The 22,719-nt window shown below is 51.8% G+C and overlaps 1 protein-coding gene across 2 annotated transcripts in view; it reads left to right on the top strand.

Annotated features, from left to right (window-relative positions):
- WDR97 (WD repeat domain 97) overlaps positions 1-22,719 on the top strand; it is a 145,033-nt gene that overhangs the window by 100,383 nt on the left and 21,931 nt on the right. For both annotated transcript variants that reach the window (XM_075848569.1, XM_075848568.1), the window contains exons 10-11: positions 5,335-5,467; positions 11,028-11,107. In XM_075848569.1, coding sequence (XP_075704684.1) covers positions 5,335-5,467; positions 11,028-11,107 — 213 coding nt within the window. The remainder of the gene's footprint in view (positions 1-5,334; positions 5,468-11,027; positions 11,108-22,719) is intronic.

The raw sequence follows: 22,719 nt of genomic DNA, 5'->3' as shown, positions 1-22,719 counted from the left end.
CTAGTGCCCACATAGTGCCACAGTTCCAACTGTATAGTGCCACACACAGTGCCCATTTAGATAGTGCCACAGTGTCCCCTGTAGGTGGTGCCCATGTAGTGCCACAGTGCCCATGTAAATACTGACACCCCCTCCCTGTAGATAGCACCAGCCCCTCTGTAGATAGCACCAGCCCCTCTGTAGATAGCACCAGCCCCTCTGTAGATAGCACCAGCCCCTCTGCAGATAGCACCAGCCCCTCTGTAGATAGCACCAGCCCCTCTGTAGATAGCACCAGCCCCCCTGTAGATAGCACCAGCCCCTCTGCAGATAGCACCAGCCCCTCTGCAGATAGCACCAGTCCCTCTGTAGATAGCACCACACCCCCTGTATATAGTTCCACCCCCTGTAGATAGCACCAGCCCCCCTGTAGATAGCACCAGCCCCCCTGTAGAAACACCAGCCCCTCTGTAGATAGCACCAGCAGCCCCCTGTAGATAGCACCAGCCCCCCTGTAGATAGCACCAGCCCCCCCTGTAGATAGCACCAGCCCCCCTGTAGATTGCACCACACCCCCTGTATATAGTTCCACCCCCTGTAGATAGCACCAGCCCCCCCCCCTGTAGATAACACCAGCCCCTCTGTAGATAGCACCACACCCCCTGTATATAGTTCCACCCCCTGTAGATAGCACCAGCCCCCCCCTGTAGATAGCACCAGCCCCTCTGTAGATAGCACCACACCCCCTGTATATAGTTCCACCCCCTGTAGATAGCACCAGCCCCCCCCTGTAGATAGCACCACACCCCCTGTATATAGTTCCACCCCCTGTAGATAGCACCAGCCCCTCTGTAGATTGCACCACACCCCCTGTATATAGTTCCACCCCCTGTAGATAGCACCAGCCCCTCTGTAGATTGCACCACACCCCCTGTATAAAGTTCCACCCCCATAGAAGCACCAGGCCTGTCCTGTTACTGTATTCCCAGGAGCGGGTATAGAGTCACCTGATCCTCGTGTCCACATAGAAGCACCAGGCCTCTCCTGTTACTGTATTCCCAGGAGTGGGTATAGAGTCACCGGAACCTCGTGTCCACATAGAAGCATCAGGCCTGTCCTGTTACTGTATTCCCAGGAGCCGGTATAGAGTCAGCTGATCCTCGTGTCCACATAGAAGCACCAGGCCTGTCCTGTTACTGTAATCCCAGGAGCCGGTATAGAGTCACCTGATCCTCGTGTCCACATAGAAGCACCAGGCCTGTCCTGTTACTGTATTCCCAGGAGCGGGTATAGAGTCACCTGATCCTCGTGTCCACATAGAAGCACCAGGCCTGTCCTGTTACTGTATTCCCAGGAGCGGGTGTAGAGTCACCGGAACCTCGTGTCCACATAGAAGCATCAGGCCTGTCCTGTTACTGTATTCCCAGGAGCGGGTATAGAATCACCTGATCCTCGTGTCCACATAGAAGCACCAGGCCTGTCCTATTACTGTAATCCCAGGAGCGGGTATAGAGTCAGCTGATCCTCGTGTCCACATAGAAGCACCAGGCCTGTCCTGTTACTGTAATCCCAGGAGCCGGTATAGAGTTACCTGATCCTCGTGTCCACATAGAAGCACCAGGCCTGTGGTGTTACTGTATTCCCAGGAGCCGGTATAGAGTCACCTGATCCTCGTGTCCACATAGAAGCACCAGGCCTGTCCTGTTACTGTATTCCCAGGAGCGGGTATAGAATCACCTGATCCTCGTGTCCACATAGAAGCACCAGGCCTGTCCTATTACTGTAATCCCAGGAGCGGGTATAGAGTCAGCTGATCCTCGTGTCCACATAGAAGCACCAGGCCTGTCCTGTTACTGTAATCCCAGGAGCCGGTATAGAGTCACCTGATCCTCGTGTCCACATAGAAGCACCAGACCTGTCCTGTTACTGTAATCCCAGGAGCGGGTATAGAATCACCTGAACCTCGTGTCCACATAGAAGCACCAGGCCTGTCCTGTTACTGTATTCCCAGGAGCCGGTATAGAGTCACCTGATCCTCGTGTCCACATAGAAGCACCAGGCCTGTCCTATTACTGTATTCCCAGGAGCCGGTATAGAGTCACCTGAACCTCGTGTCCACATAGAAGCATCAGGCCTGTCCTGTTACTGTATTCTCAGGAGCCGGTATAGAGTCAGCTGATCCTCGTGTCCACATAGAAGCACCAGGCCTGTCCTGTTACTGTAATCCCAGGAGCCGGTATAGAGTCACCTGATCCTCGTGTCCACATAGAAGCACCAGACCTGTCCTGTTACTGTATTCCCAGGAGCCGGTATAGAGTCACCTGATCCTCGTGTCCACATAGAAGCACCAGGCCTGTCCTGTTACTGTATTCCCAGGAGCTGGTATAGAGTCACCTGATCCTCGTGTCCACATAGAAGCACCAGACCTGTCCTGTTACTGTATTCCCAGGAGCCGGTATAGAGTCAGCTGATCCTCGTGTCCACATAGAAGCACCAGGCCTGTCCTGTTACTGTATTCCCAGGAGCGGGTATAGAGTCACCAGAACCTCGTGTCCACATAGAAGCATCAGGCCTGTCCTGTTACTGTATTCCCAGGAGCCGGTATAGAGTCAGCTGATCCTCGTGTCCACATAGAAGCACCAGGCCTGTCCTGTTACTGTATTCCCAGGAGCGGGTATAGAGTCACCGGAACCTCGTGTCCACATAGAAGCACCAGGCCTGTCCTGTTACTGTAATCCCAGGAGCCGGTATAGAGTCACCTGATCCTCGTGTCCACGTAGAAGCACAAGGCCTGTCCTGTTACTGTATTCCCAGGAGCCGGTATAGAGTCAGCTGATCCTCGTGTCCACATAGAAGCACCAGGCCTGTCGTGTTACTGTATTCCCAGGAGCCGGTATAGAGTCACCTGATCCTCGTGTCCACATAGAAGCACCAGGCCTGTCCTGTTACTGTATTCCCAGGAGCGGGTATAGAATCACCTGATCCTCGTGTCCACATAGAAGCACCAGGCCTGTCCTGTTACTGTAATCCCAGGAGCCGGTATAGAGTCACCTGATCCTCGTGTCCACGTAGAAGCACCAGGCCTGTCCTGTTACTGTATTCCCAGGAGCCGGTATAGAGTCAGCTGATCCTCGTGTCCACATAGAAGCACCAGGCCTGTCGTGTTACTGTATTCCCAGGAGCCGGTATAGAGTCACCTGATCCTCGTGTCCACATAGAAGCACCAGGCCTGTCCTGTTACTGTATTCCCAGGAGCGGGTATAGAGTCACCTGAACCTCGTGTCCACATAGAAGCACCAGGCCTGTCCTATTACTGTAATCCCAGGAGCGGGTATAGAGTCAGCTGATCCTCGTGTCCACATAGAAGCACCAGGCCTGTCCTGTTACTGTATTCCCAGGAGCCGGTATAGAGTCAGCTGATCCTCATGTCCACATAGAAGCACCAGGCCTGTCCTGTTACTGTAATCCCAGGAGCCGGTATAGAGTCACCTGATCCTCGTGTCCACATAGAAGCACCAGACCTGTCCTGTTACTGTAATCCCAGGAGCGGGTATAGAATCACCTGAACCTCGTGTCCACATAGAAGCACCAGGCCTGTCCTGTTACTGTATTCCCAGGAGCCGGTATAGAGTCACCTGATCCTCGTGTCCACATAGAAGCACCAGGCCTGTCCTGTTACTATATTCCCAGGAGCCGGTATAGAGTCAGCTGATCCTCGTGTCCACATAGAAGCAGCAGGCCTGTCCTGTTACTGTATTCCCAGGAGCGGGTATAGAATCACCTGAACCTTGTGTCCACATAGAAGCACCAGGCCTGTCCTGTTACTGTATTCCCAGGAGCCGGTCTAGAGTCAGCTGATCCTCGTGTCCACATAGAAGCACCAGACCGGTCCTGTTACTGTATTCTCAGGAGCCGGTATAGAGTCAGCTGATCCTCGTGTCCACATAGAAGCACCAGGCCTGTCCTATTACTGTATTCTCAGGAGCCGGTATAGAGTCAGCTGAACCTTGTGTCCACATAGAAGCACCAGGCCTGTCCTATTACTGTATTCCCAGGAGCCGGTATAGAGTCACCTGAACCTCGTGTCCACATAGAAGCATCAGGCCTGTCCTGTTACTGTATTCTCAGGAGCCGGTATAGAGTCACCTGAACCTTGTGTCCACATAGAAGCACCAGGCCTGTCCTATTACTGTATTCCCAGGAGCCGGTATAGAGTCACCTGAACCTCGTGTCCACATAGAAGCATCAGGCCTGTCCTGTTACTGTATTCTCAGGAGCCGGTATAGAGTCAGCTGATCCTCGTGTCCACATAGAAGCACCAGGCCTGTCCTGTTACTGTATTCCCAGGAGCGGGTATAGAATCACCTGATCCTCGTGTCCACATAGAAGCACCAGGCCTGTCCTGTTACTGTAATCCCAGGAGCCGGTATAGAGTCACCTGATCCTCGTGTCCACATAGAAGCACCAGACCTGTCCTGTTACTGTATTCCCAGGAGCCGGTATAGAGTCACCTGATCCTCGTGTCCACATAGAAGCTCCAGGCCTGTCCTGTTACTGTATTCCCAGGAGCTGGTATAGAGTCACCTGATCCTCGTGTCCACATAGAAGCACCAGACCTGTCCTGTTACTGTATTCCCAGGAGCCGGTATAGAATCACCTGATCCTCGTGTCCACATAGAAGCACCAGGCCTATCCTGTTACTGTATTCCCAGGAGCCGGTATAGAGTCACCTGATCCTCGTGTCCACATAGAAGCACCAGGCCTATCCTGTTACTGTATTCCCAGGAGCCGGTATAGAGTCAGCTGATCCTCGTGTCCACATAGAAGCACCAGGCCTGTCCTATTACTGTATTCCCAGGAGCCGGTATAGAGTCACCTGATCCTCGTGTCCACATAGAAGCACCAGACCTGTCCTGTTACTGTATTCCCAGGAGCCGGTATAGAATCACCTGATCCTCGTGTCCACATAGAAGCACCAGGCCTATCCTGTTACTGTATTCCCAGGAGCCGGTATAGAGTCACCTGATCCTCGTGTCCACATAGAAGCACCAGGCCTATCCTGTTACTGTATTCCCAGGAGCCGGTATAGAGTCAGCTGATCCTCGTGTCCACATAGAAGCACCAGGCCTATCCTGTTACTGTATTCCCAGGAGCCGGTATAGAGTCACCTGAACCTCGTGTCCACATAGAAGCACCAGACCTGTCCTGTTACTGTAATCCCAGGAGCCGGTATAGAGTCACCTGATCCTCGTGTCCACATAGAAGCACCAGGCCTATCCTGTTACTGTATTCCCAGGAGCCGGTATAGAGTCAGCTGATCCTCGTGTCCACTTATGTTGTGTCGTCTCTTTGCAGGATCCTTTGTCTTAATGCTCTCCCTGAAAGCCTCTCGTTTTGTAGCAGTGAAGGACGACTGCTTGTGGGAATTCACGGACACGTTTATCATATCAGTCTGCTGAATTTACTGCCCGAGCCGTACAAGCTGCAGGTAAGAAGTGTCTCCATCAGAAGTATGACCCGAAACCCAGAACCGTGTGCCAATAGGTCACAAATATCTGAGCTCATATCAGTGCGGACTAAAGACAGTGGTGGAGAAATCCACCTCAATAGACCCATGACCGCAGCTACAGAGAGGCGGGGAAGCTTTACAGCCGGAATATTCCATTTATGTAATTGGAGACGCAGCATCGGGGGTACAGGCCCCGCCACTACTAGGCTGTCACTAGGCAGGAAAAGAGTCGTCCTGGCGGACTGTACCTTCTCACAGACACTCCGGGGGTACAGGCCCCGCCACTACAAGGCTGACACTAGGCAGGAATAAAGCCGTCCTGGCGGACTGTACCCCTCCCACAGACACTCCGGGGGTACAGGCCCCGCCACTACAAGGCTGACACTAGGCAGGAATAAAGCCGTCCTGGCGGACTGTACCCCTCCCACAGACACTCCGGGGGTACAGGCCCCGCCACTACAAGGCTGACACTAGGCAGGAAAAGAGCCGTCCTGGCGGACTGTACCTTCTCACAGACACTGCGGGGAGTTTATTTACTTTTCTTCGCCAGTTTTCTGGAGTAGAAAGTCACAAATAGCACAAAGCTTCTGCTTCCACTTTTCACTTCACTTTTTAAAGCTTATCAGAAGCTGCCGTCAATGATGCTGCAATTCTATGCCAGCTCACGGCTGACACAGACTCCTCTTTTTGGCGCATGGACGGCCAGAGATGCACCTAAGCTATTAAGAGGCAAATTATTCTCTAACTTGCTTTATATGAAGACGCGTATGAATCACCGGTCTAAGTAACCCCCCCCCCCCCCACTGAGATATTCAGCTTTACCCCGGCGTCCGTAGGAAGCAAACACCACCTGTTTCTTAGGTCTGCTGTACTTTTTTCGTTAAGTTTTCTTCTTCCAGGTTCCGGGTGTATTGTCCATCTGGTCGACGGCCTAGTCAACCCCCTGAGGGTATCAGGAGACCAAGCAGTGTCCTCGGCTGCGCTTCCTCCATCGCCGCTCATCTAATATTTGTTTATAACCCTACTCTATATAAGAGGTTACTGAAGAGTGACCCAGCTCACACAGCCGGAGAGTAAGTTTAGGGGTGTACTCCCCCCCTCTGCCTATGGGTATCCCTGTCAGTCTTGCAGGTTCATAGTCTTCCTGTCCTTGCCCCCAGCGGTTTGGCATTTTTTCCCTTCCTCAGCGAGGCTTTTACTTTCGGGGGAGCCCCCCCTGATCATCCCTAGGGGTTCTGATCTTATTTTTCACTAGCGTGCTGTAACGCTGTTAGCGGTGTTGTCGCCAGAGGGTCCTCTTTATACGGTCACCAACTCCTAGGAGGACTAGGCTGCGAGGTTCTCTGCAAGTTTCTCCACCCACCCTGGTCATGTGTGGTCTCTGAGCGTTGCGTTCCACTGCTGTGAGGGTGAGGTCTGCAGAGGCGTTCTCCTGGGCTGTGTCCCCCGTCAGCACGGGCTTCTGCTGGCCGGTCTCTCTTCTGTCAGCGCCATCTTCTTAAGACTTGCTCCAGCCTGTCAGCCCCAGGATCCTACCTCCAGCCTCGGTCAGGAGACCACACTAGTGGTCTGGTCGTCCAGCTCTTCAAGCTGTGTTTTTTTTCTAGTGGGTCCAATTTCTCTACCTTCGGAGGAGTTTTCTGCTCTCTCTCTGACACTCACCTAATCAGTGTAGACAATTAGCCCCTGTGGTCTTCGTGACTATAACTGTGGTCGCCATGCAGCCAGCCTAATCCTCTATACACTAGTAGCATAGTCTTAGTGCCGGCAACCCAGGGGCCCCCAGGAGCCTGCACCTTTGCAGAATGGGCCCCCCTTCCTCCACTTCCTTCCTTTACTTCGGCCTTCGAGGACCTTTCTAGAATTTCCTAGTAGATGGCTCAGTTTTTTGGAATACCTGCAATCCCAGATTGTGTCCCTGACATCTCCATCTGTGGTAACGCCGTCCCGCAAGAGTCTCAAGGTTTCTAGGGAAGGGTTCCGTTCCTTCTTTAATTCTTCACCAGCGTCCCCTGTTAGGACCGGCACTGGGAAAGCTGCCTCTCTGCAGGATCCGTCTCCCCTAAGGAATCATCAATTAATCATTTATCGTCCAAACAAGACACTAAAATGGCAGCTGCTCTGCAACAATTTATCCACGCCGTCACCTTACACCTTTTTTTTTTATTTGAAATGCTTTTATTTAGTGATAAAAATCACTTTTGTAATTGACTTTGACCCTTTTTCACTTCTGCAGCTTCTATATATGACAGTACATAGATGCCTCAGAAAACTAGTATGAGATGTGAATCAGTCAGTCAGTGAGCTGCACTGACGGCTCGGCTGACAGCAGCTCCTGTGAGCTTCTATGCGGTTTTGTAAGCCCCGTGTATCCACTTTGACTTGACAGAACTGAGCTAAGGTGACTTTCTGATGCCACAAGCGCCAGACTCTAGTCTTCCTAAGCCACGGTGAGGATGAGGAAGATTGGAAGTGATTGCCTGCTCTGAGGACTGACATGTTTACTTTTCAGGAGGATCTGGTTTCAGAGTGGACGGTCTCTCCCTCGGTGGATCTGCCTGTGTCCGGCTCTCCCACATCACCTCTCATTTACTGTCAATCGCGGCATTTCTGATGGATTCCCTTAAACAGGTTCGATTCTCTAGCAAAATCTGCCTATGAAGCATCAGGCTCTGCCCTACGCCCGGCATTCGCCTTCTCCTTTGTCAGTAAAACTTTCTCAGTTTGGACTAAAGGGCTTCGGTATTGTCTCCTCTCCGAGGCAGCGCTGCAGCTAGATCAGGCTGACCCAGCCTCGGCTCATCCATGCCTGATATTTCCTATATGAGGCCTCTCTGGAGTCTGCACATTTAGTTGCCGGAGAAACGACTAATTTCTTCGTGATTCGCCGCTGGGTACGGGTAAAATCATGGGCGGCAGATCCTGCTTCTAAAAAGTCTCTCCCTAGTCTCCCTTTTACTTGGAGGCAAGCTTTTCGGTAAATGTCTGGACGAGCTTATCTCTGAGGCCATTGGCAGCACGAGTTCCCTCTGAACCGCCCTAGACACCAACAATCTTACCTGAGTTCCCAAAGGTTTTGCTCCTTTTGCAACTTCCCAACTTTGGCAGGACCTCCCTAGGGCCAAGAAGACCCCCATTCCCAGGACATCTTCTGCCTGAAGGTGTCTCCCCACTCAAACCTTTTCTTTGGGCTCCCAGAAGAGATCCTGAAGCTTCCCTCAAGTCAGTTCACTTCTCCTTCCACATTGGTTCGCTGACCTAGTTCATCTGCTTGCGGACTCCCCTTGTCACCGTCCCCTGCTGCATGACCTCTTTTTGTAAGGTCCGCTATTACACCCCAATTTACCTCAGCTTCATTTAACGGTGTAGCTGTTGAAGCCGGGATTACGAGATTCTGTGATCTTTCCAAACCTGTTATCCAGATAATGCTGAAAGTCAGGAAAAGTCAGTCTTGTAAGGTGTACCATAGACCGTGAAAGGCAAATCTCCATTGGTGTAAGCAGCGTCATTCCTCTCCCTTGGTCTGCTCCACCCCACGGATACTTTCTTTCCCACATTCTGGTCTGGAGCAGGGTCCGGGCCTGGCTTCCCTGAAGGGCCAGGTTTCCTCTCCCTCTTTCACAGTACACTAGCCTGCCTTTCCCAGGTGCAGACTATCTTGCAAGGGGTAGAGCATGTTGTCCCTATTTTTTGGCATCCCTCTGAGCCCTGGGACCTCAACATGGTTCTGGGAGCCCCAAGGTTTCCCCATTTTGAGCCATTGCAGGACATCTCACTCTGTTTTCTTTCCATGATGATCATCTTTCTGGTGGCCGTATCTTGTAGGCCTCCCTTCTTGGTGATCCACAAGGATAAGGTGTTGTTCTGACCCTTTTCATCCATTCTCCGAAGGTGGTCTCTGCCTTCCACATAAATCAGGACATTGTCCCCCCTACTTCTGTCCCTCCCCATCCCACATGGGAGGCGAGCACTACATTACCATGATGTGGTTAGAGCAGTTCACATCTACCTTGGCGAGGCTGAATCCTTCACATGCTCTGATTCTCCTTGTGATCCCAGAAGGGCTGCGCGAGGGCTATGTGGCTTTCAAGGCTGCCGTTGCTTGTTGGATTAGGTGATCCTGGAATCTATCGTTCTACAGGTAAGGCTCCCCACTTTTGGGTTACAGTTCACTTTGAGGTGCATCCTGGGCGGTATGACCCCAAGCTTTGGTCTCCCAGGTTTGCAATGCTGCTACCTGGGCTTTGGTGTATACTTTCCTGGAGTTTTACCATAATCATACTCTGCTCCCTCTCATGCTGGCCTGGGTCACAAGGTGCGCCGAGCTGCTGTGCGTTAGGCAGGTCACACGGTAGTTTCCTTCTTTACCCACGTTCTGGGACTGCTATGGAACGTCCCATGGTGCTGTGTCCCCCAATAACCCCCAATAACCCCTCCTTGTAATCATTGGGTGGACAGATCTGGCCCTCATGTTCATTGTCCTGGACACAGGGGGGTTTTGTTGTTCTGCCGGGACCCTGGATCTGCTGTTTTGTTTTCTTCTCCTGCTGCTTTTTGTACAATCTGGTTTCTGAGTGTCTGGGGGACGGGTCCGGACTCACTGAGTGGCGTCAATACTCTTTTTTTTTTTCTTGCCTAGTGTCAGCCTCCTAGTGTCAGCCTCCTAGTGTCAGCCTCCTAGTGTCAGCCTCCTAGTGTCAGCCTCCAAGAGTCAGCCTCCTAGTGTCAGCCTCCTAGTGTCAGCCTCCAAGAGTCAGCCTCCTAGTGTCAGCCTCCTAGTGTCAGCCTCCTAGTGTCAGCCTCCTAGTGTCAACCTCCAAGGGGCAGGGGCTTAAAGGGGTTTTCCCAGCAGGGACATTTATCACATATCCACAGGATATGTGATAAATGTCAGATAGGTGCGGGTCCCACCTATCTCTAGAACAGGGCCCCCTAAATCCTGTTCCGCCGCTCTTTGTTGCGGATGAAGCAGGTGAATTCCGACCATAAAGAATGAAACGCCTTAGCTCGCTGATCGACGCTGTTTCCGTAAGTCCCATAGAACTGAATGTTAGTGGCTCGCATGCTGCGCTGCTTCCGTGACTGCCTGCACTACAATGGGACTACGGAAACATCGCAGCTCAGCGACCTACGCTGTATTCATAACTCCCGACCAGAGAGTCCGGAAGTGACCGGGAGGCAGCGAGAGCAGAAAAATGGTAGAACGAGGCTCAGGGGACCTCGCTCTAGAGATAGGTGCGGGTCCTGTGGATAAGTCATAAATGTCCCTGGTGGGATATCCCCTTTACACCCATCGTGCCTTGTCCGCAATGAATACAACTAGAAAGGGATTTTACGGTGAGTACAAAAATCCAATTATTAATGTCACTTGCTGCCTGGACAGTGCTCAGAGATTAAGTCTTCGTTCACACAGTGCAGTTTTGGGCCACTTTTTTTTTCTTGTAGCACAAGTTCATAGACCAGTGTGAAATGTCCACATTCATCCAGCGCTGCCAGTGCCATCTGTTATACTATATGTGTGACCTTCACCTCTCCATAGATACTGTGCATGGCGTCTCCCCCGGCTGCTCCTGATCCCCCCGTGTCTGATCTATTCTCACGTGGCCTCCTGCCCACAAGGTACCCACAATGCTCTCCTGTTACTTTCCTTTACTGGTTCTTTTCTTTCATTTCTGGGGTTTTGTTCGGGAAACATTTCATTGGATTGTAAAGTTCTGTCCAACCTGCAAGAATTCTGTTATTGTTTCAGAACTGATAAGGGGGATGTTCGGTTTTAGAAAATGAATAGAATTTTTTGTATAATTAAGTGTTAGACAATTTTCCAATATACTTTCTGTATTCCTTAAGGTTTTCAAGATCTCTGCTTGTTGTTTAAAGTGGGAACATTCATTGTTTACTTCCAGGGGATAAAACTCTGTCCATGGTCATGTGATGGACACACAGATACACAGCTTATTACAGTTACAGGATGTCTATCAGAGCTTTGTCTTCATCACATGACCCTGTAATGAGCCGTGCACCTGTGTGTCCATCACATGACCCTGTAATGAGCCGTGCTCCTGTGTGTCCATCACATGACCCTGTAACGAGCCGTGCTCCTGTGTGTCCATCACATGACCCTGTAATGAGCCGTGCTCCTGTGTGTCCATCACATGACCCTGTAATGAGCCGTGCACCTGTGTGTCCATCACATGACCCTGTAATGAGCCGTGCTCCTGTGTGTCCATCACATGACCCTGTAATGAGCCGTGCTCCTGTGTGTCCATCACATGACCCTGTAACGAGCCGTGCTCCTGTGTGCCAATCACATGACCCTGTAATGAGCCGTGCACCTGTGTGTCCATCACATGACCCTGTAATGAGCCTTGCTCCTGTGTGTCCATCACATGACCCTGTAACGAGCCGTGCTCCTGTGTGTCCATCACATGACCCTGTAACGAGCCGTGCTCCTGTGTGTCCATCACATGACCCTGTAACGAGCCGTGCTCCTGTGTGTCCATCACATGACCCTGTAACGAGCCGTGCTCCTGTGTGTCCATCACATGACCCTGTAACGAGCCTTGCACCTGTGTGTCCATCACATGACCCTGTAACGAGCCGTGCTCCTGTGTGTCCATCACATGACCCTGTAATGAGCCGTGCACCTGTGTGTCCATCACATGACCCTGTAACGAGCCGTGCTCTTGTGTGTCCATCACATGACCCTGTAATGAGCCGTGCTCCTGTGTGTCCATCACATGACCCTGTAACGAGCCGTGCTCCGGTGTGTCCATCACATGACCCTGTAATGAGCCGTGCTCCTGTGTGTCCATCACATGACCCTGTAATGAGCCGTGCTCCTGTGTGTCCATCACATGACCCTGTAATGAGCCGTGCACCTGTGTGTCGATCACATGACCCTGTAACGAGCCGTGCTCCTGTGTGTCCATCACATGACCCTGTAACGAGCCGTGCTCCTGTGTGTCCATCACATGACCCTGTAATGAGCCGCCCTCCTGTGTCCATCACATGACCCTGTAATGAGCCGTGCTCCTGGGTCCATCACATGACCCTGTAATGAGCCCAGCACCTGTGTGTCCATCACATGACCCTGTAACGAGCCGTGCTCCTGTGTGTCCATCACATGACCCTGTAATGAGCCGTGCTCCTGTGTGTCCATCACATGACCCTGTAATGAGCCGTGCTCCTGTGTCCATCACATGGCCCTGTAATGAGCCGTGCTCCTGTGTGTCCATCACATGACCCTGTAATGAGCCGTGCTCCTGTGTGTCCATCACATGACCCTGTAACGAGCTGTGCTCCTGTGTGTCCATCACATGACCCTGTAATGAGCCGTGCTCCTGTGTGTCCATCACATGACCCTGTAATGAGCCATGCTCCTGTGTGTCCATCACATGACCCTGTAATGAGCCGTGCTCCTGTGTGTCCATCACATGACCCTGTAATGAGCCGTGCTCCTGTGTGTCCATCACATGACCCTGTAATGAGCCGTGCTCCTGTGTCCATCACATGACCCTGTAATGAGCCGCCCTCCTGTGTCCATCACATGACCCTGTAATGAGCCGTGCTCCTGTGTCCATCACATGACCCTGTAATGAGCCGTGCTCCTGTGTGTCCATCACATGACCCTGTAATGAGCCGTGCTCCTGTGTCCATCACATGACCCTGTAACGAGCCGTGCTCCTGTGTGTCCATCACATGACCCTGTAATGAGCCGTGCTCCTGTGTGTCCATCACATGACCCTGTAATGAGCCGTGCTCCTGTGTGTCCATCACATGACCCTGTAATGAGCCCAGCACCTGTGTGTCCATCACATGACCCTGTAACGAGCCGTGCTCCTGTGTCCATCACATGACCCTGTAACGAGCCGTGCTCCTGTGTGTCCATCACATGACCCTGTAATGAACCGTGCTCTTGTGTGTCCATCACATGACCCTGTAACGAGCCGTGCTCCTGTGTGTCCATCACATGACCCTGTAATGAGCCGTGCTCCTGTGTGTCCATCACATGACCCTGTAATGAGCCGTGCTCCTGTGTGTCCATCACATGACCCTGTAATGAGCCGTGCTCCTGTGTGTCCATCACATGACCCTGTAATGAGCCGTGCTCCTGTGTGTCCATCACATGACCCTTTAACGAGCCGTGCTCCTGTGTGTCCATCACATGACCCTGTAATGAACCGTGCTCTTGTGTGTCCATCACATGACCCTGTAATGAGCCGTGCTCCTGGGTCCATCACATGACCCTGTAATGAGCCCAGCACCTGTGTGTCCATCACATGACCCTGTAATGAACCGTGCTCCTGTGTGTCCGTCACATGACCCTGTAATGAACCGTGCTCTTGTGTGTCCATCACATGACCCTGTAATGAGCCGTGCTCCTGTGTGTCCATCACATGACCCTGTAATGAGCCGTGCTCCTGTGTGTCCATCACATGACCCTGTAATGAACCGTGCTCTTGTGTGTCCATCACATGACCCTGTAATGAGCCGTGCTCCTGTGTGTCCATCACCAGGGGCGTAGCTAGGGGGGGGCAGGCGGGGCATGTGCCCAGGGCGCAGTTCAGAGGGGGCGCCAGCGCCACCTCCTCCTGCACTATAATTGTACCTGTGTCTATAGTATACAGGTACAATTAGAAGCAATGAATGACCGGGCACGTTCCGTGCCCGGCCATTCAGCGCCTCTCCACGAATGAAGCGACTGGTACCTTTTGTACCAGTGACGCTTCCGTCGATGAAAGGCACTGACTGACTGGCCGGGAAAGTCATCCTGCCCAGCCAATCAGCGCCTTTCATAGACGCCGCGTTCAACCCCCAGGAGACCTGCGCAGAAGAGAGCAGGAAGAGAGCCGGAAGAGAGCAGGAAGAGAGCAGGTCTCCATGGCTGCCGGACGGCGTGGAGCGGGAATAAGGTGAGTTTGAAATATATATATATTTTTTAATTGTAATAGAAGTGTGTGTCTGTATCTGCGGGGGGGACTTTGTCTACACGGGGGACTTTATCTACGGGGGGTGTCTATCTACAGGGCTGGGCTATATACAGGGGGACTATATCTGCTGGGCTATATACAGGGGGACTATATCTACAGGGGGCTATATACAGGGGGACTATATCTACAGGGGGGCTATATACAGGGGGACTATATCTACAGGGGGCTATATACAGGGGGACTATATCTACAGGGGGGCTATATACAGGGGGACTATATCTACAGGGGGGCTATATACAGGGGAACTATATCTACAGGGGGGCTATATACAGGGGGACTATATCTACAGGGGGGCTATATACAGGGGGACTATATCTACAGGGCTGGGCTATATACAGGGGGACTATATCTGCTTGGCTATATACAGGGGGACTATATCTACAGGGGGGCTATATACTGGAGTGGGCTGTCTATAGAGCACCATATACAGGGGTGGGCTATATAGTATATAGCCCCCTGTAGATATAGCCCACCCCTGTATATGGTGCTCCATAGATAGCCCACCCCAGTATATAGCCCCCCCTGTAGATATAGTCGCCCTGTATATAGCCCAGCCCTGTAGATATAACCCCCTGTAGATATATTCCCCCTGTATATAGCCCACCCCTGTATATAGCCCCCCTGTGTATAGCCCACCCCTGTAGATATAGCCCCCCTGTGTATATCCCAGCCCTGTGTATAGCCCAGCCCTGTAGATATGGTCCCCCTGTAGATATGGTCCCCCTGTAGATATGGTCCCCCTGTAGATATAGTCCCCCTGTATATAGCCCCCCTGTAGATATAGCCCACCCCTGTATATAGTATCCCACAAATAGCTCCCGCCTATAGTGCTCCACAGAAAGCCCACCCCTGTATATAGCCCCCTTGTACATATAGTCCACCCCTCTATATAGTGCTCCACAGATAGCCCACACTTGTATATAGTATGGTTCTTCTATGTGGACACGAGGTTCAGGTGACTCTATACCGGCTCCTGGGAATACAGTAACAGGACAGACCTGGTGCTTCTATGTGGACACGAGGTTCAGGTGACTCTATACCGGCTCCTGGGAATACAGTAACAGGACAGGTCTGGTGCTTCTATGTGGACACGAGGTTCAGGTGACTCTACCGGCTCCTGGGAATATAGTAATAGGACAGGCCTGGTGCTTCTATGTGGACACGAGGATCAGGTGACTCTATACCAGCTCCTGGGAATACAGTAACAGGACAGGTCTGGTGCTTCTATGTGGACACGAGGTTCAGGTGACTCTACCGGCTCCTGGGAATACAGTAACAGGACAGGTCTGGTGCTTCTATGTGGACACGAGGTTCAGGTGACTCTATACCGGCTCCTGGGAATACAGTAACAGGACAGGCCTGGTGCTTCTATGTGGACACGAGGTTCAGGTGACTCTATACCCGCTCCTGGGAATACAGTAACAGGACAGGCCTGGGGCTTCTATGTGGACACGAGGTTCAGGTGACTCTATACCGGCTCCTGGGAATACAGTAACAGGACAGACCTGGTGCTTCTATGTGGACACGAGGATCAGGTGATTCTATACCGGCTCCTGGGATTACAGTAACAGGACAGGCCTGGTGCTTCTATGTGGACACGAGGTTCAGGTGATTCTATACCGGCTCCTGGGATTACAGTAACAGGACAGGCCTGGTGCTTCTATGTGGACATGAGGATCAGGTGATTCTATACCGGCTCCTGGGATTACAGTAACAGGACAGGCCTGGTGCTTCTATGTGGACACGAGGATCAGGTGACTCTATACCGGCTCCTGGGATTACAGTAACAGGACAGGCCTGGTGCTTCTATGTGGACATGAGGATCAGGTGATTCTATACCGGCTCCTGGGATTACAGTAACAGGACAGGTCTGGTGCTTCTATGTGGACACGAGGATCAGGTGACTCTATACCGGCTCCTGGGATTACAGTAACAGGACAGGCCTGGTGCTTCTATGTGGACACGAGGATCAGGTGATTCTATACCCGCTCCTGGGAATACAGTAACAGGACAGGCCTGGTGCTTCTATGTGGACACGAGGATCAGCTGACTCTATACCGGCTCCTGAGAATACAGTAACAGGACAGGCCTGATGCTTCTATGTGGACACGAGGTTCAGGTGACTCTATACCGGCTCCTGGGAATACAGTAATAGGACAGGCCTGGTGCTTCTATGTGGACACGAGGATCAGGTGACTCTATACCGGCTCCTGGGAATACAGTAACAGGACAGGTCTGGTGCTTCTATGTGGACACGAGGTTCAGGTGACTCTACCGGCTCCTGGGAATATAGTAATAGGACAGGCCTGGTGCTTCTATGTGGACACGAGGATCAGGTGACTCTATACCAGCTCCTGGGAATACAGTAACAGGACAGGTCTGGTGCTTCTATGTGGACACGAGGTTCAGGTGACTCTACCGGCTCCTGGGAATACAGTAACAGGACAGGTCTGGTGCTTCTATGTGGACACGAGGTTCAGGTGACTCTATACCGGCTCCTGGGAATACAGTAACAGGACAGGCCTGGTGCTTCTATGTGGACACGAGGTTCAGGTGACTCTATACCCGCTCCTGGGAATACAGTAACAGGACAGGCCTGGGGCTTCTATGTGGACACGAGGTTCAGGTGACTCTATACCGGCTCCTGGGAATACAGTAACAGGACAGACCTGGTGCTTCTATGTGGACACGAGGATCAGGTGATTCTATACCGGCTCCTGGGATTACAGTAACAGGACAGGCCTGGTGCTTCTATGTGGACACGAGGTTCAGGTGATTCTATACCGGCTCCTGGGATTACAGTAACAGGACAGGCCTGGTGCTTCTATGTGGACATGAGGATCAGGTGATTCTATACCGGCTCCTGGGATTACAGTAACAGGACAGGCCTGGTGCTTCTATGTGGACACGAGGTTCAGGTGACTCTATACCGGCTCCTGGGAATACAGTAACAGGACAGGCCTGGTGCTTCTATGTGGACACGAGGTTCAGGTGACTCTACCGGCTCCTGGGAATATAGTAATAGGACAGGTCTGGTGCTTCTATGTGGACACGAGGTTCAGGTGACTCTATACCGGCTCCTGGGAATACAGTAACAGGACAGGCCTGGTGCTTCTATGTGGACATGAGGATCAGGTGATTCTATACCGGCTCCTGGGATTACAGTAACAGGACAGGCCTGGTGCTTCTATGTGGACACGAGGTTCAGGTGACTCTATACCGGCTCCTGGGAATACAGTAACAGGACAGGCCTGGTGCTTCTATGTGGACACGAGGTTCAGGTGACTCTATACCGGCTCCTGGGAATACAGTAACAGGACAGGCCTGGTGCTTCTATGTGGACACGAGGATCAGGTGACTCTATACCGGCTCCTGGGAATACAGTAACAGGACAGACCTGGTGCTTCTATGTGGACATGAGGATCAGGTGATTCTATACCGGCTCCTGGGATTACAGTAACAGGACAGGCCTGGTGCTTCTATGTGGACACGAGGTTCAGGTGACTCTATGCCGGCTCCTGGGAATACAGTAACAGGACAGGCCTGGTGCTTCTATGTGGACACGAGGTTCAGGTGACTCTATACCCGCTCCTGGGAATACAGTAACAGGACAGACCTGGTGCTTCTATGTGGACACGAGGATCAGGTGACTCTATACCGGCTCCTGGGAATACAGTAACAGGACAGGTCTGGTGCTTCTATGTGGACACGAGGTTCAGGTGACTCTATACCCGCTCCTGGGAATACAGTAACAGGACAGGCCTGGGGTTTCTATGTGGACACGAGGATCAGCTGACTCTATACCGGCTCCTGGGAATACAGTAACAGGACAGACCTGGTGCTTCTATGTGGACACGAGGATCAGCTGACTCTATACCGGCTCCTGGGAATACAGTAACAGGACAGGCCTGGTGCTTCTATGTGGACACGAGGTTCAGGTGATTCTATACCCGCTCCTGGGAATACAGTAACAGGACAGGCCTGCTGCTTCTATGTGGACACGAGGATCAGCTGACTCTATACCGGCTCCTGGGAATACAGTAACAGGACAGGCCTGGTGCTTCTATGTGGACACGAGGATCAGGTGACTCTATACCCGCTCCTGGGAATACAGTAACAGGACAGGCCTGGGGCTTCTATGTGGTCACGAGGATCAGGTGATTCTATACCCGCTCCTGGGATTACAGTAACAGGACAGGCTTGGTGCTTCTATGTGGACACGAGGATCAGCTGACTCTATACCGGCTCCTGAGAATACAGTAACAGGACAGGTCTGGTGCTTCTATGTGGACACGAGGATCAGGTGACTCTATACCCGCTCCTGGGAATACAGTAACAGGACAGACCTGGAGCTTCTATGTGGAAACGAGGATCTGGTGACTCTATACCCGCTCCTGAGAATACAGTAATAGGACAGGCCTGGTGCTTCTATGTGGACACGAGGATCAGGTGACTCTATACCCGCTCCTGAGAATACAGTAATAGGACAGGCCTGGTGCTTCTATGTGTACACGAGGTTCAGGTGACTCTATACCCGCTCCTGGGATTACAGTAACAGGACAGGCCTGGGGCTTCTATGTGGACATGAGGTTCAGGTGTCCCTATACCCGCTCCTGGGATTACAGTAACAGAACAGGCCTGGGGCTTCTATGTGGACATGAGGCTCAGGTGACTCTATACCGGCTCCTGGGAATACAGTAACAGGACAGGTCTGGTGCTTCTATGTGGACACGAGGTTCAGATGACTCTATACCGGCTCCTGGGAATACAGTAACAGGACAGGCCTGGTGCTTCTATGTGGACAGGAGGATCAGGTGACTCTATACCCGCTCCTGGGAATACAGTAACAGGACAGGCCTGGGGCTTCTATGTGGACATGAGGATCAGGTGATTCTATACCCGCTCCTGGGAATACAGTAACAGGACAGACCTGGTGCTTCTATGTGGACACGAGGATCAGCTGACTCTATACCGGCTCCTGGGAATACAGTAACAGGACAGGCCTGGTGCTTCTATGTGGACACAAGGTTCAGGTGACTCTATACCGGCTCCTGGGAATACAGTAACAGGACAGGCCTGGGGCTTCTATGTGGACACAAGGTTCAGGTGACTCTATACCGGCTCCTGGGAATACAGTAACAGGACAGACCTGGTGCTTCTATGTGGACATGAGGATCAGGTGATTCTATACCGGCTCCTGGGATTACAGTAACAGGACAGGCCTGGTGCTTCTATGTGGACACGAGGTTCAGGTGACTCTATGCCGGCTCCTGGGAATACAGTAACAGGACAGGCCTGGTGCTTCTATGTGGACACGAGGTTCAGGTGACTCTATACCCGCTCCTGGGAATACAGTAACAGGACAGACCTGGTGCTTCTATGTGGACACGAGGATCAGGTGACTCTATACCGGCTCCTGGGAATACAGTAACAGGACAGGTCTGGTGCTTCTATGTGGACACGAGGTTCAGGTGACTCTATACCCGCTCCTGGGAATACAGTAACAGGACAGGCCTGGGGTTTCTATGTGGACACGAGGATCAGCTGACTCTATACCGGCTCCTGGGAATACAGTAACAGGACAGACCTGGTGCTTCTATGTGGACACGAGGATCAGCTGACTCTATACCGGCTCCTGGGAATACAGTAACAGGACAGGCCTGGTGCTTCTATGTGGACACGAGGTTCAGGTGATTCTATACCCGCTCCTGGGAATACAGTAACAGGACAGGCCTGCTGCTTCTATGTGGACACGAGGATCAGCTGACTCTATACCGGCTCCTGGGAATACAGTAACAGGACAGGCCTGGTGCTTCTATGTGGACACGAGGATCAGGTGACTCTATACCCGCTCCTGGGAATACAGTAACAGGACAGGCCTGGGGCTTCTATGTGGTCACGAGGATCAGGTGATTCTATACCCGCTCCTGGGATTACAGTAACAGGACAGGCTTGGTGCTTCTATGTGGACACGAGGATCAGCTGACTCTATACCGGCTCCTGAGAATACAGTAACAGGACAGGTCTGGTGCTTCTATGTGGACACGAGGATCAGGTGACTCTATACCCGCTCCTGGGAATACAGTAACAGGACAGACCTGGAGCTTCTATGTGGAAACGAGGATCTGGTGACTCTATACCCGCTCCTGAGAATACAGTAATAGGACAGGCCTGGTGCTTCTATGTGGACACGAGGATCAGGTGACTCTATACCCGCTCCTGAGAATACAGTAATAGGACAGGCCTGGTGCTTCTATGTGTACACGAGGTTCAGGTGACTCTATACCCGCTCCTGGGATTACAGTAACAGGACAGGCCTGGGGCTTCTATGTGGACATGAGGTTCAGGTGTCCCTATACCCGCTCCTGGGATTACAGTAACAGAACAGGCCTGGGGCTTCTATGTGGACATGAGGCTCAGGTGACTCTATACCGGCTCCTGGGAATACAGTAACAGGACAGGTCTGGTGCTTCTATGTGGACACGAGGTTCAGATGACTCTATACCGGCTCCTGGGAATACAGTAACAGGACAGGCCTGGTGCTTCTATGTGGACAGGAGGATCAGGTGACTCTATACCCGCTCCTGGGAATACAGTAACAGGACAGGCCTGGGGCTTCTATGTGGACATGAGGATCAGGTGATTCTATACCCGCTCCTGGGAATACAGTAACAGGACAGACCTGGTGCTTCTATGTGGACACGAGGATCAGCTGACTCTATACCGGCTCCTGGGAATACAGTAACAGGACAGGCCTGGTGCTTCTATGTGGACACAAGGTTCAGGTGACTCTATACCGGCTCCTGGGAATACAGTAACAGGACAGGCCTGGGGCTTCTATGTGGACACAAGGTTCAGGTGACTCTATACCCGCTCCTGGGAAACATAAACCCTCACACCGCTCATTCCACCAAAATATAAACCCTCACACCGCTCAATCCACCAAAACATAAACCCTCACACCGCTCAATCCGCCAAAACATAAACCCTCACACCGCTCAATCCACCAAAACATAAACCCTCCCACCGCTCATTCCACCAAAACATAAACCCTAACACCGCTCAGACCACCAAAATATAAACCCTCACACCGCTCAATCCACCAAAACATAAACCCTCACACCGCTCAATCCACCAGAATATAAACCCTCGAACCGCTCAATCCACCAAAACATAAACCCTCACACCGCTCAATCCGCCAAAACATAAACCCTCACACCGCTCAATCCACCAAAACATAAACCCTCCCACCGCTCATTCCACCAAAACATAAACCCTAACACCGCTCAGACCACCAAAATATAAACCCTCACACCCCTCAATCCACCAAAACATAAACCCTCACACCGCTCAATCCACCAGAATATAAACCCTCGAACCGCTCAATCCACCAAAACATAATCCCTCACACCGCTCAATCCACCAAAACATAAGCCCTCGCACCGCTCAATCCACCAAAACATAAACCCTCACACCGCTCAATCCACCAAAACATAAACCCTCACACCGCTCAATCCACCAAAACATAAACCCTCACACTGCTCATTCCACCAAAATATAAACCCTCACACCGCTCATTCCACCAAAACATAAACCCTCACACCGCTCAATCCACCAAAACATAAATCCTCACACCGCTCAATCCACCAAAACATAATCCCTCACACCGCTCAATCCACCAAAACATAAACCCTCACACCGCTCAGACCACCAAAATATAAACCCTCACACCGCTCAATCCACCAAAACATAAACCCTCACACCGCTCAATCCGCCAAAACATAAACCCTCACACCGCTCAATCCACCAAAACATAAACCCTCCCACCGCTCATTCCACCAAAACATAAACCCTAACACCGCTCAGACCACCAAAATATAAACCCTCACACCGCTCAATCCACCAAAACATAAACCCTCACACCGCTCAATCCACCAGAATATAAACCCTCGAACCGCTCAATCCACCAAAACATAAACCCTCACACCGCTCAATCCGCCAAAACATAAACCCTCACACCGCTCAATCCACCAAAACATAAACCCTCCCACCGCTCATTCCACCAAAACATAAGCCCTCGCACCGCTCAATCCACCAAAACATAAACCCTCACACCGCTCAATCCACCAAAACATAAACCCTCACACCGCTCAATCCACCAAAACATAAACCCTCACACTGCTCATTCCACCAAAACATAAACCCTCACACCGCTCAATCCGCCAAAACATAAACCCTCAC

This window comes from Rhinoderma darwinii, unplaced genomic scaffold (assembly GCF_050947455.1).
Source record: "Rhinoderma darwinii isolate aRhiDar2 unplaced genomic scaffold, aRhiDar2.hap1 Scaffold_427, whole genome shotgun sequence".
Taxonomy (NCBI): Eukaryota; Metazoa; Chordata; class Amphibia; order Anura; family Rhinodermatidae; genus Rhinoderma; species Rhinoderma darwinii.
The sequence above is the reverse complement of the archived record's forward strand: the minus strand, read 5'-3'. Positions and strand labels throughout refer to the sequence as shown.